The sequence below is a fragment of the Lepus europaeus genome, chromosome 23 (assembly GCF_033115175.1).
Source record: "Lepus europaeus isolate LE1 chromosome 23, mLepTim1.pri, whole genome shotgun sequence".
In the NCBI taxonomy this organism is placed as follows: domain Eukaryota; kingdom Metazoa; phylum Chordata; class Mammalia; order Lagomorpha; family Leporidae; genus Lepus; species Lepus europaeus.
The window spans coordinates 9233018-9250673 of NC_084849.1; the positions used below are offsets into that span (position 1 = coordinate 9233018).

At 42.9% G+C, this 17656-nt stretch overlaps 1 protein-coding gene across 4 annotated transcripts in view; it reads right to left on the minus strand.

The window, feature by feature from the left end:
* Positions 1-17656, minus strand: part of HECTD4 (HECT domain E3 ubiquitin protein ligase 4) — a 205048-nt gene that overhangs the window by 90098 nt on the left and 97294 nt on the right. For 3 of the 4 annotated variants that reach the window (XM_062182490.1, XM_062182489.1, XM_062182492.1), the window contains exons 10-17: positions 13665-13778; positions 12091-12231; positions 7051-7283; positions 6531-6676; positions 4465-4535; positions 3773-3878; positions 3064-3184; positions 2332-2460 (exon numbers count right to left, since the gene is read on the minus strand). In XM_062182490.1, the coding sequence (XP_062038474.1) occupies positions 2332-2460; positions 3064-3184; positions 3773-3878; positions 4465-4535; positions 6531-6676; positions 7051-7283; positions 12091-12231; positions 13665-13778 (1061 nt within the window). The remainder of the gene's footprint in view (positions 1-2331; positions 2461-3063; positions 3185-3772; positions 3879-4464; positions 4536-6530; positions 6677-7050; positions 7284-12090; positions 12232-13664; positions 13779-17656) is intronic. The other variant, XM_062182491.1, reaches the window with a different exon arrangement.

Here is a 17656-nt window from a genome sequence, read left to right on the forward strand (position 1 = left end):
TAAAAACGACTATTAGAGAATTCATGGGAGTACAAAAAGTCAAGTCTTAAGAAGCACTAGAACATCACAGAAATGCTTAGTTTATATGTTTTCTATTAAAACAATAAAATCAAACTAATTTTTTTTTGACAGAGTTAGACAGAGAGAGAGAGACAGAGAGAAAGGTCTTCCTTTTCGGTTGGTTCACCCCCCAAAGGGCTGCTACGGCCGGCGCATTGAACTGATCTGAAACCAGGAGCCAGGAGCTTCTCCTGGTCTCTCATGCGGATGCAGGGCCAGGCCCTTGGGCCATCTTCCACTGCCTTCCCGGGCCACAGCAGAGAGCTGGCCTGGAAGAGGAGCAACCGGGACAGGATCCAGCACCCCAACTGGGACTAGAACCAGGGGTACCGGTGCCGCAGGCGGAGGATTAGCCAAGTGAGCCGCAGCGCCAGCCAAACTAAGTCTTAAGGTTACATTGGTGTGTTTGTAATTTTCCCCCCAAACAGAGTCTATTCTGCCTTTACCAACAGTCTTTGCATTTCTCTTCATGGTTTAATTAAGATTTTAGAAAATTTAGCCTTCCAAATAGATAAAACTATTTTTTAATAGAATCTTCTAGGGTCTTTTTGGTGTTACTGAGATATTTCATCACTCAGAGACAAGCTGAGTCAGGTTTAACTCAAACCAACGATCTCAGCAATCACCTATAGAATCCAAGACATGGCAACACTGTGCCAGGCAATCTCATAAGGGAGATGTTATTGTCCCTTTTTAGGATTAGGAAACTAAGGTAAGAGAAGTTAAATAGTACCAACTATTTAAATAAGAAACTCATGCATGTCTTCCTGTTTAAAAACTGTCCATATTGGCCGGTGCCGTGGCTTAATAGGCTAATCCTCTGCCTTGTGGCGCCGGTACACTGGGTTCTAGTCCCAGTTAGGGTGCCAGATTCTATCCCGGTTGCCCCTCTTCCAGCCCAGCTCTCTGCTGTGGCCCAGGAGTGCAGTGGAGGATGGCCCAAGTCCTTGGGCCCTGCACCCGCATGGGAGACCAGGAGAAGCACCTGGCTCCTGGCTTCGGATCAGCACGGTGCGCCGGCCGCGGCGGCCATTGGAGGGTGAACCAACGGCAAAAAGGAAGACCTTTCTCTCTGTCTCTCTCTCTCACTATCCACTCTGCCTGTCTGGAAAAAAAAAAAAGGAAAAAACTGTTCATATGGGGGCTGGTGCTGTGGTATAGCAGGTAAAGCCACTGCCTGCAGTGCCAGTATCCTTTACGGGTGCTAGTTCAAGTCCCGGCTGCTCCACTTCTGATCTAGCTGTCTGCTATGGAATGGGAAAGCAGCGAAAGATGGCCCAAGTGCATGGGCCCCAGCACCCACAGGGGAAACCCAGAGGAAGCTCCTGGCTCCTGGCTTTGGATCAACCCAGCTCCGGCTGTTGCAGTCATTTTGGGAGTGAACCAGCGGATAGAAGACCTCTGTCTCTCTCTCTCCCTCTGCCTCTCTGTAACACTGCCTTTCAAATAAATAAATAAATCTTTAAAAAAAAAAAAAACTTCATATAATGAGATAAACCAAAAAGCACAAACTAGCAGATGTATGGTTTCTATAGTTTCTGGGCACAAAGGAGTAAGACAAAAGCGAGCTGTAATGGCTTTTCTCTTTAATTATGGCTTCTCCTCAGTGAATGCTTCAGTGTATTTAAGTCAACATTTTACGGAAGAATGAAGTTCTTGATTTCTCTGATTTTCCCACAAAGATGAAATTCTGAAGAACAACGCCAACAACAGCCTGGAGCAGCTGCAGCGACTGTCGCCGTTGCTCTGTGTTGTAATGGAGGATCTTGTTCCTGCCTCTACACAGAAGTTAACTTAAAAATAATTACAGAAAATGAAATAAACTCCAGACTTAGAAATTAAATTATTCAATACAAAGATGGAAAGAGAATTATCACCTTTTCAAAGGTGTTGAACTGAGAGACTATAAAACCACCTAAAAGGTCAAAACTATTTAAACTGTTATACTCCCAGATTTATATACGCATAGATGTTTGTAAACTTTCAGGTGCATATGAGATCACCTGAAAGTGCCGTATCTTAGAGTTCTTAAAAGAAGATGAAAGTAAACAAAAGCACAAAAAGGTTGACAGGGGCACACGGATGACACACTGTGAGAGTGTCACAAATATGGTAACCACTGTGCAATGAGATAAAAATCTATGAAATGAGTGGCCTAACATTACCTCTCACAAGAATCTAAGTCACATCACAGCGCACAGAAGTTCAGCCAGTGAAGCGCACTTTACATACTGGGTAGAAAGCATCGTTAGAGGAAAGCTTGGTGTTTACCTGTACCTTCAATGTCTCTCCCTGCAAGGAGTTGTCACTGTCATCATTCTCATCAGGTTTAATCAAAATAGTGTTACTGAGAAGGTGATTCTGAACTGCCATCAGATAGCGCAGGCACGACGATGCAGCCTTCAACACAAACAAGGGTATTTAACTGACCTAAACCCCACTGAAAGAAGGTATCATGTAAGCCTCATGTTTTTAAAAGATTTGGACAAGGGAAACAAAAAGAGAAAGTACAGAAAATAGACCAAGTTAGTTTATCAGGTGATGTATTTCCAGGTGGCTTGTGAACACACTTTGACACTTTTCCTTTAACCTTTTATATTCTGCTACACAACCTTCACTCCAAACACTTAATTTTTGCCTCCCTCTCACACACATCTCCAATATAGAAGTCTCTACCTAACCCCTAAAAGAATCTTTAAATCAGACTCTGCTGGTCTAGATTAAAAATTAATAGGGGGAAAAAAAACCCTCACTTGGTAAAACACAAACACCAAAATTCAGTCAAACAATTTATCACATTAAGCAATTTATGCAGAGAGAGGAACTATAGTCTTCGGAAAAAGTGTCTCAAGTGGATTTGTGTTGTTCTACATTTCTAGAATAAGCACAGTCATCCATTGACTTTCAAAGATTACTTTAAGTCTATCTTTGCAGAGTGAATAAGTGTGTGTGTGTGCACACATTTAACAGAATTTTGCTTTTGTTAAACACATTTTTACTTACAGGCACAGTTGAAAGTAGCTTTTGAAAATCATCTTTAGAGACAGTTTGGCACTTGGTGATTAAGATACAGGATTCTCGTACAACAATCTTCAGAATGTAGTGTAAAAGTTCATCATTTAATCTTTAAAGTACAGGAAAAATGTAATAAGATAGTGATACTTTATTAGTAAAAAGATAAATTGTACACAAGTAGTATGAGAAGACAAATACAAGATACAAAACGAATCAGTTCTGCAAGCCAATCGTCTCACTCAGTAAAAATGCAAACAACTTAGTCTCTAAATCAAACTTACAGAACCACACAATGGCAGCCAACCACCTAGTAAAAGTGTTTTATAAATACCAGAAAGCCAACACCTTCCTTCCCTCCCAGCTTTAACACACCCACTCAAGCCTCTCTCACAGACCAGAAGCTTGGACTGCACCCTCCCATCAAGATTTCTTAAATTAGTTCCATCTATTATTTCTGCTGAGTATTCTTTCCCCAAGCTCAAGTGACTTTACTGCTAAAACTGAAATATATTACTATCAGTTCGTAGAGCAATGTGAAAGTTGTTGTCTGTCACCTGTTTCACGCTTTAGGCTCACAAGCTTCTGAGCATATTAGCTGTAACAGGAGATGGACACTGATCAAACCATTTACATGTAAACCAGTTACTTGGAAGAACACAGAGAACAGGTTAGCAGTGACCAAGGTAGCTGCAGTCACCTGTAGTGATCATCCTCATCACTGCCAAATCGGTTGTTCTGCAGCTGCTCCGCTAGGTTGGTTAGGATCACATCCCGCAGCTGGGAGAGGCCGCTGTTTCTCTCTCCTGGCACAGAACAAAGCTCTGTGAACTACCACAGTAACAGTGTTTAGAAAACTGGTGCTTTCTCTAAACAGTGTTTAACAAGTGATTGTTGACAATCTAGGAACACCAAGCATTCAAATAAATGACAGGAACAACAAAAAATGACACCACAACCACCTGGACTTGTTTAGTTAGTACCTCCTGATTTAAGGGTCAATACTCCCTGATAGATCATAAAGTTTGATTCCTAATTTCTTAAGTTAATGTTGCTTTTAAATGCAAAGTGTCCTTCACCTGGTATCTTTTGTTGCTGTTAAAAAGTTGGGTTCTCGTGCGTGAAAAAAAAACTGGCTGAGAACTCAACAGGAAGTCCTGATTTTTAAAGATGTGTTGAACATCTACGATCAGGGGTATTACGCTAAGCAGTGGATATAGAAAGAGGTTTATGAAGCCTGAAGACCTATGAAACAACATGGTTGAGATGCTAGCACATATGTAGATAACATTCAAAAACATGCTAACAGATCTGAATATCCACTTGTTTCCTTAGGGGGAAAACAAAAATGAAAAACAATGGTTGTTCAAGGATAATTAGGATAATTCTCACCTTCTGTTAAGACCAGCTTTAATAAGTTATTGATTTCAGTTTCCCCTGGGTACAAGATATTTAAGCCAGAGCTGAAATGACAGAAAAGTCAAAAGAGTTTTAAACAGAATGTTCTGGAAAATCCAACCTCCAAATATTTAAATTTTAATTTCTTTTTAAAGATGCCTTTTTGAGTATGTAAAACTCTTTGGCAAGGTCCATCACTGAATAAAAGCACTTCAACCTCAACTTACTGTCATGATCTAGTCCAGGCACTTCCCTCCTGAACATCACCCCCTCTGCTCCTCTGTGAATTACAACGAGAACTTACTTGAGACTAGATGCAGAGCTGGTTCAAGAGCATGCTGTTCTACAAAAAGTCAATCATTCAAGCCAGCTAGGTAAACAGATGGTGGTCCCTCAAAATGTCACTTGACAAAGACAATTTCTACTTCTCACTTCTCCCAAAAGAGCAAGAAGAATAGGAAAGGATTATTTGTAGTACCACATGGCATAAGAATTTTTTTTCTTTTTCTTTTTAAAAATTTTGTTTGAGAGGCAAAGAGAGAGAGAAAGAGAGACAGAGAGAGAGATAGAGATCTCCCATCTGCTGTGGTTCACTCCCCACATGCCTGTAACAGCAAGGACTAAGCCAGGCTGTAGCCGGGAGCTGGAAACTAGATCCAGGTCTCCCCTGTGGATGGCAGGGACCCAGCTACTTGAGCTATCACCTGCTGCCTCCCAAGCTCTGTATCTGAAGGGAGCTGGAATCAGAAGTGGAGCCTGGACTCAAACCAAGATACTTCAGTGTGGTGGTAAGCATTCCAAGTGGCATCTTAACTGCTGTGCCAAACCTGCCACTCATCGCTTCACTGAGGCTTACAGTGCACAAGTGTGACATGTGCGTACTCTCATGGAGTAGTCACTACAATCGAGATGATGAATATACCCACCACCCAGGAAGCTTGCTTATGGCACCAACTTAATGCTCAACAAGGGAGACGCAATGCATAATTTATTGTGGAACGGAAAATAGTCCCCATCCTCTATGCTCACCCTTGTCAAATGAGTCGTTCAGACCAACTGCTGAGTCCTCTCCTGGTCACTAAGTTATACTTGGTCACAGGAAGGCTATATTCCTAGATAAAAGTTCATTGAACCCCCCCAAGATTGATAGGTTAAATGACAATAAATAGAAAATGGCTCCATAAATTCTTCCCTCTTGCCTAACAAGCTTTTATGCAAATTAATAAAGGCTAATATTGTTGAATACTAACTCTGCCTCGGGTCATAGCTTATGAAACCCTTACAAACCTATAAAGTAAGTGTTATTTTTATGCCCATCTTGTAGCTGAGAAAACAGAAACCTTTAACCAAGGTCACAGCAAGTCAGTGGTATGTAGGGCAAGCACTAGAGCCCAGGTTGGCCTGTGGTCAAAGCCTGCTTCTTCTTTTTAAAAAACATTTAGTTATTTATGTAAAAGGCAGAATGACAGAGAGAGAGAGGGAGAGACAGAGACAGACAGAGATCTCCCATCCACTGGTTCACTGCCCAAATGGCCATAACAGCCAGGCCGGCACCAGGCCAAAGCCAAGAGCCAGGAGCGCCACCTGGATCTCCTTCTTGGGTGTCAGGGGCCCAAGCACGTGGGCCATCTTCTGCTGCAGCAGCATTAGCAGGAAGCTGGATCAGAAGCAGAGTAACCGGCACTCAAACCTGGCACTGTGGCATGGGACGCTGGCGGTACGAGTGGCAGCTTACCCGACAGGCTACAACACCAGCTCCCAAAGCCTGCTTCTTAACCATCCTACCACACTGCCTCCTAAATGAGAACACCACGGGCTTACAAACAATCAAATCACCCACGGAAAGGGGTTTTGGTTTTCATTTTTGAAACACAAAAGGTGCGATGAGGAAGTGCAGGCACACAGTTACCTTTGGTCCTCTGGGGGTGGGGCCACAGACCCCCTCTCACACTAAACTGGCCTCAAAGCATGCGGTCCCAACGGCAGGACAGAGACGCCCCTACCCCTAGCTGGCAGGGAATATTTTGCAAAGAGTCCTAAGGAAATCATTTGCTGTTTACCTGATGGCGAGGCAGACTTCCTTCTGAATTTCTGGGCAAATCTGATCTTTGGGTGCCATCAACAGCTGCCAAAGAAGCAATCCTGACCGTCGAATGATGTCTCGATTCCTTTCAGTTTGTGGGCTGAAGAAAAATTTAAACACCACCTACAGACACATAAGAGGTACATCTGAAAATGCTAATTCTACTGGGGATAAAATTATCACTATAAAAAAATACATGGTAGGTATTTTCATGAATGGATAACCATGTAGATTTTTAACCACAATCTCTTCTATTATGTAATGGCATAATTATAGTAAATACTTTACACATATTAATTGCAATGAGCTATGTATAGCAATACTCCATTAACCACAGCACAGTGAATATGATAATTCTAATTCTAAGAGTAGAAGGTGGTAACATGCAAAACAGGAATTGTTAGGTTTTTCTTCTGGTTGAAATTAGCTAGCTGAAGCCAAGATTTGTGCTTCTTTTTCTATATCAGCTTGTTTACCTCATAAAATAGAATATTTACCTGAAAGACAACAAGAATGCAGCGTATAATACAGGTGTCGCCGTTCACCATGGCCTTCTCCATAATGTCACAAATACTGCTAAGATGGTGTGCTTCAATTGGATGCTGCTTGCCCAAGACACTTGTGATTGGAAGATTGGGGTTCGTAGCAAGAAGATTGAGCTGGTGTATGCACATCGCACCAACGTGGTGCAATAACTGGTTTATAACCTCATTCGTAGTTATCGCCTCTTCTAGAAGACGAAAAAGAAACTCAGTGAGTCAAGACCTTGCTGCCGGCAGTCCCTCCACAGGTGGAACCGGCCTCGACTTAGCAAAAGGCGCACATATACCAGGAAACTTCTCAAGTTCTCTGGGCTCCAGCCTCTCCCACTGCTGCTAAAACCCCTTCTTTCTGTCACAGAGTGCTAAGGCAGAAACACTGGGGAAGTTTAATGTTTCTAGAATAAGAGTAGTTACCACTTACTGAGCTCACTCTATATGCCGGACAATGGGCCACCTGCTCTAGATGCATTTCCTTACAACATACATTTAGACTACTGTCTAAGTAGGAAAACAAGAGTCAGAGAGGCTTAGTAAGTTACCCTGGTTCACACACCTATGAAGTAATTGAGCTGGGAGTAAATTCAGGCCACCTCATCCCACGGGGTCTGCTGGTAACCAGCATAGTAGGTTCTCCCACCTCTACGGCTGCGCTGTGGTAGAATCCCCCTATTCATAAACATCACAGTACCTCAACCTTTTTATTCCACTTATTCATCACAGCCTGGATATCCACCAGTGAAATCTGTGAGGTTGAAAACCACCCTTTTACTCTAATGGAGGGTTATGGGCATGCAATAAACGGAGGTGAAAATAGTCTAAATGGGCAAAGAACAAACAAGGTTGCTTTTTATTCCCATTAAAACTGAAATGGACTAGGTAATCCTGGAGAAGCAGACCTGAAGGGGGAACTTCGAGCTACAAAAGGATTGTGGGCAGCAGGAACTCTGAGGACAGGATCACAGGAAAGCTGAAGAGGCTGCTACGGTAGACCAGGTGGAACGACGGCAGCTTAGACCAGGAATGCAGCAGCACCGCTGACGGGAAATGTCGGATTGGATGTATTTGGAAGGCAGAAGCTGACAGAATTGCTGAAAGCCACCGGGATGGGATGTAGGGTATGAAAGAGTTAAAGCTAACCTAAGCTTTTAGTCTGGGCATATGGAAGATGGGATCCTCAGGCTGACGTATGGAGGACTCAACAGGTGCAGATTGGAGAGGGGAGAAAAAGGGTTTTAGGGTCAGCATTGTGGAATAGCAGGTTAGGCTACTGTCTGCAATGCTGGCATCCCATATGGGCACCAATGTGAGTCCTGCATGCTCTGTTTCTGATCCAGCTTCCTGCTAATGCTCCTGGGAGGGCACCAGAGGATGGCCAAGTACTCAGGCCCCTGTATCCATGTGGAGACCCAGAAAAAGCTTCTGGCTTTGGCTTGGCCCAGCACTGGCCATTGTGGCCATGTAGGGAGTGAACCAGGGGATGGAAACTCTGTGTCTTCTCTTTATGGAACTCTGCTTTTCAGCTGGTGCTGTGACTCACTAGGCTAATCCTCTGCCTGTGGCACCAGCACCCTGGCTTCTAGTCCCTGTTGGGGTGCCGGATTCTGTCCCGGTGGCTCCTCTTCCAGTCCAGCTCTCTGCTGTGGCCCGGGAGGGCAGTGGAGGATGGCCCAAGTGCTTGGGCCCCTGCACCTGCATGAGAGACCGGGAGGAAGCATCCGGCTCCTGGCTTCGGATCGGCGCAGCACTGGCCGTGGCGGCCATTAGGGGAGTGAACCAACGAAGGAAGCCCTTTCTCTCTGTCTCTTTTTCACTGTTTATAACTCTCTCTCACTGTCTAACTCTGCCTGTCCAAAAAAAAAAAAGAACTCTGCTTTTCAAATAAATAAATCTTAAAAGAAAAATAAAGAGGGTATGTCTTTCATGTGCTAAGTTGAAAATGCCCATTAGATAAGCAAATGGAGGCAATGCATTGTCTGAAATTCAGGCAGAGGCTGGGGAGTCATTAATGCACAGCTGATTTTCTGTTTTGTGAGGTTTTTTTTACAGCTTTTTCAAGATACAACTCACATAACATAGAAGTCATTCACTGAAAGAGTAAAATTAGTAATCTCTGGTAAATTTACACAAATACCAAAATCAGAAATAAAAGCACAATTATTAAATAATCAAAGAAGGGCCAGTGCTGTGGCATAGATTAAGCTTCCACCTGCAGAGCTGGAATCCCATGTGAGCACCAGTTTGAGTTCCGGCTCCCCCACTTCCAATCCAGCTCCCTGCTAATGGCATGGGAAGGCAATAGAAGATGGCTCAAGTGCTCGGACCCCTGTACCCACATGGGTGACCCATAAGAAGCTCCTGGCTCCTGGCTTTGGATCCGTCCAACTTTGGCTGTTACAGCCATTGGAGGAGTAGCTTCTCTCTGTGTCTCTCCCTCTCTCTGTAATTCTGCCTCAAATAAATACATAAATCTTTTTTAAAGATTAAGGAATAGAAGTCTTATAGACATTTAAAAAATTATAAGGAAATACTATCAGCAATTATACCAACAAGTAAAAAAATCTATATGAAATGTATTCCTACAAAGATACCAATTTGAAAGCTAGAAAAAATAGAGATGTATGCATTACCTTAAAGCATTGCCCGATTCCAGAAATTAATTGTAATAGTGATTAACATATATCTACAAATTATTTGATACTCTTTCTTCTGGGAGTTGGAATTTAATTCCCCTCCTTTTGAATGAGGTCTGGATGTAACGACTAGCTTCTAATAATCAGACTATGAAAGGGAAAACTAGTGACTTTATAGTAGAGAAACCTGGTAAACACCATTTAAATCAAGTGAACATCAGTAGTAATAAGTTGATATTATGTACCTTGGAATATGATGTAATAAGAAGGGAATATCATCTTCATAGTACTCGTCTCCAAAATCCATAACCTCAGTTATTCATGAGAAAACATCAGACAAGTCCAAACTGAGTGGCATTTTACAAAATGTCTAGGGGGCCACCATTGTGGCACAATGGGTTGGACTGCTTCCTGCAATGTTGTCATCCTATAGGATGCCACTTCCAATTCAGCTCCCTGCTAATGTGCCTGGGAAGGCAGCAGAAGATGGCTCAAGTGCTTGGGTGCCTGTGCCCATGTGGGAGACCTGGAGGTAGCCCCTGGCTCCTGGTTTAAGCCTGGCTCAGCCCTGGCCATTGCAGCCAATTGGGGAGCAAACCAACAGATGAAAGATCTTTCTTTGTGTCTCTCTATCTCTCTGTAACTCTGCCTTTCAAATAAGTAAATCTTGTTTAAGAAAATGTCTACAGTGCTCCTCACAAGTGCTTTTCTTCTGTTCAGGTGGGCGAAATCTACCAGTCTATGTCCCTATTTTGCTGATTATTTCTCACATCATCTAAAATCTGCTACTGAGCCTCTCATGATTTTCTCTGTTCAGTTATTATATTTTCAAATCTAGAATTTCTATTTGATTCTTTTTTGAAAAACATTTTTTTTTTAAGATTTATTTATTCATTTGAGAGGAGAGCTAGAGAGAGAAAGGAGAGACAGAGAGAGAGAGAGAGAGATCTTCCATTGGCTGGTTCACTCCCCAAAGGGCTACAATGTTCAGGGCTGGGCGAGGCTGAAGCCAAGAGTCAGGAGCTTCTTATGGGTCACCCATGTAGGTGCAGGGACCCAAGGACTTCGGGCCATCCTCCACTGCTTTCCCAGGCACATGAGCAAAGAGCTGGATTGGAAGAAGAGCAGCTAGGACTTGAACTGGCTGGCACCCGTATGGGGTGCTGTGCCATGGTGCTGGCCCTGAAAAACAATTTTTTTACTGAAAATCTGTTTGGTCATAGTCATCATTCTTTCTGTTAATTTTTGTAAAGGTGTCCTTATTTCTTTGAACATATATACAATGGCAGATTTAAAGTCTTCATCAGCATTGCCCCGAAGCCTGTGGTTACTGATTCTCTGCTCAATTGTTTTAAAGCCTTATTTATTTTTTCCTTTCTTAATTTTATTATTCTTGATTTTATTTACAAGCCTGGCTCCCTATGGCCACCACTGTCTTATTACATAGTGGTTTTCAGCCAATGATATGTCAAAGGTTATGATTAAACACCGTGAGCCAGTAACATTTTCACCCTGAATGGATCCCGTGTTTTAGGGGAGCACATCAAAGTTCAGGCAGTTTTTAACTCTGCCTTCACTTCACTTCTGTTGGGTCCTATCACATCTGTGCTTATGTATGCAGGCTCAGGCTCAGGCTCAGCCAGAGACGTGTGTACAGCTTGGGCCTTCAATAGCCTCTTCTGGGAAGATGTAGGGAGAGCTTACCAAGATCTCCTATAGCTTCCTTTCTACCCGGAAGTCACTAGTAAATTTCTACAGATTTGCTGCTTCACTGCTTGCCCTAACCAGGATCACAATCTCAGGCTAGCAGGACTTCTTGTCTTCTCCATTTAAACGCTACCCAGGGTGCGACTGTTACTGACAATGCTGCGGAGTCTGAGATTTCCCCATGCTCTGCTCCAAATCCAGCCAGCTCCCACTTCGCCCTGGTAGAACTGCTGTTCTGACCTAGCTTATAAGAACACTGCAGATTCTAACTATGAGTGTGTGTATAAATAAGTCATTATCAACATAAAACATTATGTCAGATTGTAATAATGTTCCAAGTACAAATTACGCAATTTTTTTTCCAGCAACATTCTGACAGTTTCAGGAAGGCTATAACAATTTTCCTTAAACACACACACACACACACACAGAGAAAAACCCATGGATCACCTCAAAAGTTCTATTTACTTATATACTCTATCTTTATTTACAATCTTTTAGAATGACGGATAACAAAGGATTTCGGGATTCTTAGTTCAAAGTTGAAAGGCAGTGGACACATTTTATGGCTGGTCTGTGTCCCAGCTACTCATGCTGCTGTACTCTCTCATGTTTCAGGAGAGATACTTCTTCCTGCAAGACCAGCAGAGCGCCTCACCTTTGGGCTCAGTGATGACATGACTGACTCCAAGTCTCTGGCAGACATAATGGAAGGCTTGATTCCCGGGATTGCACCACTGATCGATGTAGTCATTGGAGCAAGTCCACAGCATGTTGTTCACTGTATCATAACAGGCGCCTGCAAAAGGAACATACTTTATCCAACCATCCTGTTACCATCTGCCTAAACACTTCTTCCAAGCACTACTGAAAAACAGGAAGGCAAGGATTCTCTGAATTGCAGAGAATCCACGCCGCTATTCCCATAGATTTACTTGGCAAAGCAACAGGCTGAGACTCAGCCAGAAGTCAGTGTTTAAACTTTAATTCTGCTTAACTCCTACATGAGAAGGAGTAAGTATCATTGAATAGATAGTTCTCACCAACTGATATATCCATGCTATCTTCCAAAAATGACTCAATTGGCTTATATTAAAAATACAGGTACCAGGGCCGCCTCCCTGTTAATGCACCTGGGAAAGTGGTAGAGGATGGCCAAAGTACTTGGGCCACTGTCACCCACAGGGGAAACCTAGATGAGTTCCCAGCTCTTGGTATTGGCCTGGCCATGGTGGTTATTTGGGGATTTGGGGAGTGAATCAATGGATAGACGATCTCACTCTCAATCATTCTCTTTCTCTTTTTCCCTCTTTCTCTTTGTCACTCTGTTTTTCAAATAAATTAATAAGTTAATTGATAAAATAGGTAAAGCAGGACCTAATAATATTAATAGACAATGAAAAGCCATAATAACTGAGCCCAAAATTTCAATGTGAACTTCCTAGCAGCCAGGGCAGACAAAATCCAATACAGAAAGTTCATTCACTAACAATAGCAAGTACACCAATTCTTCATGGGAATAAACCTTTGAGAATTTGTTACAGGCATCATCACACAATGTATCAGACAGCAGCTTCAAGAACAGTTTGTGCAGAGGAATTTTACATATGGCAATGTCTTATATTAATTCCCACAATTAAAGAATTTAAAAATTATTTTGGCGCCAGCACTTCGGCACAGCAGGTAAAGTGACCACTTGGGATGACAGCATGCCACATGGGTGTGGTTCGTGACCCAGCTGCTCCACTTCCAATCCAGCTCTGACTCTCAAATAAATAAATAAATCTTAAAAAAAATTCTTTTCAGGATCCAGTGCTATGGCTCAGCAGAGTAAGCTGCACTTGCGATATCAGCATCCCATGTCAGAGCATGGTTCAAGCCTGGCTGTTCTGCTTTTTGTTCCAGCTTCCTGCTAATGCACCTGGGAAGGCAGCAGATGATGGTCAATTGCTTGGGCCCCTGCCAGTCACAGAGGAGACCCTGATGGAGCTCTGGGTTCCTAGTACGGCCTGGACCAGCCCCATACATTGTAGCCATTTGGAGAGTGAACCAGCAGATGAACTCTGTCTCTAACTCTCTCTCTGTCACTCTGCCTGTCAAATAAATAAACATTTTTTTTAAAAAAATTCTTTTCAAGGAAACTAGAATGTCAAAGAGAAATGGCAAGACTTTTCAAGAGAAATTGCTAAAAACTTTGAATTTTCCAGGGAAATGTGTGCATTTATTTCTTACCCAATCCTGGTACAAGAGCACCACGCCCCAGTGAGCTTCCAGCAGCATCTATGAGATCCGCACGACTTGTGAACTGACCGTCGGAAATATTATACACCAAGCTAGAAGCTAGGACTTCAGAAACAAACAGTAAGTTGTTCAGTGAGGCTGAGACCACTTGTCAAAGACTAAACATTCGGCTCTTGACAAGACTCCTACGGAAACCACGCCTGGCATGGGAGCTTGTTGCGGCAGCGGGGAAGCCACGTGGGAGGCCCAGAGCCGTCCTCCTTTGGAGGGCCTGAGTTCCAGTCCCAGGTCTACTCTCAATTTCAGCTTCCTGCTAAGGTGCACCTTCGGAGGCAAGAGGTGAGGCTCAAGGAGTTGGTCCCTGCTACCCACAGGGCCCTAGCTTGACTTCCTGGCTCGTGGCTGTGGTCTGGCCCACCCCTGACCATTGCAGGCATTTGGTGAGTAAACCAGAGAATGGGGGATCTCTGTCTGTCTCTTTCTCTGCATGTCAAACAAATAAAATTAATAGTTTTTAAAGTCATCTTTTAGTTGTTGTCTACTGGTGGTACTGATGAGACAGAGAATGTACACACGAGACAGAAAACTTTAACCACAATCTCCTAAATTTAATAATGAGCTATATTTTTGAAAGTATTTTTAAAATAGCGACTTTTGCATGAAGGTTTTTTCCATACAGATTATTAAAAGAGTAATTGTAAGAGCGTTTCTGTCTATTAACATCACATGGTAACTGTTCACAGGGAATACTGCACATGTCATCAGCGCTCGGTAAGGGTTGGGGTGCCAACAGCTCAGCTGCCAGCCTTGCAGGCACCGACTCTAAACCTCCGGAGACACTCTGGCCATTTCCCGTAACAGGGCAGCATGGTGAGAAGATCATGGGCTCAGGTTTCAGGGTTTGAATTCTACTCAGTTTCTTCATTTGTAAAATGGAGATAATACAAATATTCACCCTACACAGTTCCTGTGAGGGTGCAGTGATTAAAACACGTCAAGGGTCTACCTCAGCACCCATGCATTTGATGCACTTGTCGTACTACTATTTCCTTCTCCACTTTCAAACATAAAATTCTTGAGGTGTTTCATTTTCTTATTCCCATCACCCTAGTAGTCCGGATCCTCATCTTTCCTGATTTCAGTTGTAACCTGAACTACACTTTCTACTTATTTTCTATTTTCTACTGTTCCATAATGCCCCCCAATAAAATGATATCCCCAATCTCTTTTTGTGTTTACCATACCTACATCTTGCTTGCACTTGGCCAGTTATATTTTTCATGACTTCAACTCAGGACCTCTGTGCTTACTACCCTACCCCACAGCAATGCTTGTTTTTTCTGATTCTGAAGCACATGCCTCTGTTCCATGCGCTTCCGGCAAAGTGATACAGCATCAGCTATCATCTCTCATCAACATTATTTTCCCCTCCCCCAGTGACCACTGTGGAACAGGACACTGAAGGAAATAAAGCATTTATTGATTTGTTAGACTAAAATAGAATCAATGTGTCAGCTATATCTTCATGAAAAAATAGTACCACAAAGACTTGCTTTAATCATGTGGGTCAACTTCAATAGAGTGAAAAAAGCCATGCTGACAAGACTAAAAAAGAGTTTAATGAGACTAGTGGTCAATAAAAAGAAAAATAGGCTGGCGCCGCGGCTCAATAGGCTAATCCTCCGCCTTGCGGTGCTGGCACACCGGGTTCTAGCCCCGGTCAGGGCTCTGGATTCTGTCCCGGTTGCCACTCTTCCAGGCCAGCTCTCTGCTGTGGCCCGGGAGTACAGTGGAGGATGACCCAAGTCCTTGGGCCCTGCATCCCATGGGAGACCAGGATAAGTACCCGGCTCCTGCCTTCAGATCAGCGCGGTGCGCCAGCTGCAGCGCGCCGGCCGCGGCGGCCATTGAAGGATGAACCAACGGCAAAGGAAGACCTTTCTCTCTCTCACTGTCTACTCTGCCTATCAAAAAGAAAAAAAAGAAAAATAACCCAGTTTTAAAGAGGATAAAGGGTTAGAATAGATATTCTTCCGAAGAAGATATACAAATGGCCAATAAGCACATAAAAAGACATTCATTATCATTAATCATTAGGGAAATGCAAAGCAAAATCACAATGAGAGACCACTTCATATCCTTAGGATGCCTGTAATTTTAAAAATGGAAAATAACAAATGTTGGTGAGGATGTAAGACAATTAAACTATTACACATTGCTGACAAGAATGAAAAATGGCAGAGCCGTTTGGAAAACTGTTTGGCAGTCCCTCAAAAGGTAAGCATTTACCACATTGCTGTATAAGTAGATATGCAATGCCAAGAGAAACTAAAACATGTCTACACAAAAACTTACATTAATGTTCATAGTAGCATTATCCAAAATAGCCAAAAAGAGGTCACTCAAATGTCCATTTACTGATAAGTGTATAAACAAAATGGCATATTAGCAACATGACAAAATGTGATTCAGACAAAAAAAGGAACAAAGTACTGATTCACGATTGAACCTTGAAACATTAAGTTAAAAAGCCAGTCCCAACAGGCTAAACCATAAAGATAATGTAGACTGGTGGATGGATGCCAGAGGTTGAGGAACAGGAAAAATGACTGCTGATGGATAAGAGCTTCTTTTTTGGGGTGTTGATTACTGCACAAGTCTGTGAACATCCTAAAAGCCTTTAAAAGACTGAATTTGATGGTGTGTGAGTTAAATTTCAATAAAGCTGTTATGGTTAATACACACACACACACACACACACTTTAGTACCCAATTTACTCTACCCCAGGGGCTAAAGAGGACATAATGGCTACATGAACTGTTAGAGAAAAAAATCCTACTAGTTTAATTCTAAAGGCAAAAAGTGAGTTTGGTGTTGTTATAAACATGCAAATTCCAAGTACACACAACTATTTTAAATGACATAAAGTATAAGTTGATTTAGGAGAAATGATTCTGTTTAAACTGCTGAGGTCAAATTTATATTTGTAGGCTTTGGTGAGAATAAGAAATGTTTTTTAAAAATCTAAATGCAAAATGGAATACTGAATGGAATTGTTTGGGGACAGACATTATGATGCTGCTGCTTGGGACATCCACATCCTGTATCACAGCGGCCATTCAAGTCCTATCTGTTCCACACATCCAGCCCAGCTTCATGCTAACAGTGGATGATGGCCCAAGTATTTGGGTTCCTGCCACTCACACAGAGACCCAAAAGGTCTGACTGTTGAGTGCATTTGGGGAAGTGAACCATCAGATGGAAGATACTTCTCTCAAGGCCAGGATTATGGCACAGCTCCCTGCTACTGAGCCTGGGAATGCAGTAGATCATGGCCCAAGTACTTGGGCCCCTGCCAGCCACGTGGAAGACCCTGGAATGGCCTGGCTGTTGAGGCCATCTGGGGAGTGAACCAGTGGATGCAAGACTCTATTTCTCTCTCCCTCTCCCTCTCTCTCAGTGTAACTCTGACTTTCAAGTAAATAAACAAATCTTTAAAAAAATAAGAAATGAATAAGTAAACTGATTTCAAACATTTAAATCATGGGGCTGGCGCCGTGGCTCACTTGGTTAATCCTCCACCAGCGGTGCCGACATCCCATATGGGCGCCGTATTCTAGTCCTGGTTGCTCCTCTTCCAGTCCAGCTCTCTGCTGTGGCCCGGGAAGGCAGTGGAGGATGGCCCAAGGGCTTGGGTGCCTGCACCCGCATGGGAGACCAGAAGCACCTGGCTCCTGGCTTCGGATTGGCATAGCTCTGGCCGTGGTGGCCATTTGGGGGTTGAGCCAATGGACGGAAGACCTTTCTCTCTGTCTGTCTCTCTCACTGTCTAACTCTAACTGTCAAATAATAATAAAAAAAAGACATACTACTTGATAATGATAATAAATAGCCAAGTCACCATTTAAAAAAACAAAAACATTTAAATCTTATGTGCCTAAACAAATTTCAAGAAAAAAAATGCAAAAGCATTACCATAAAC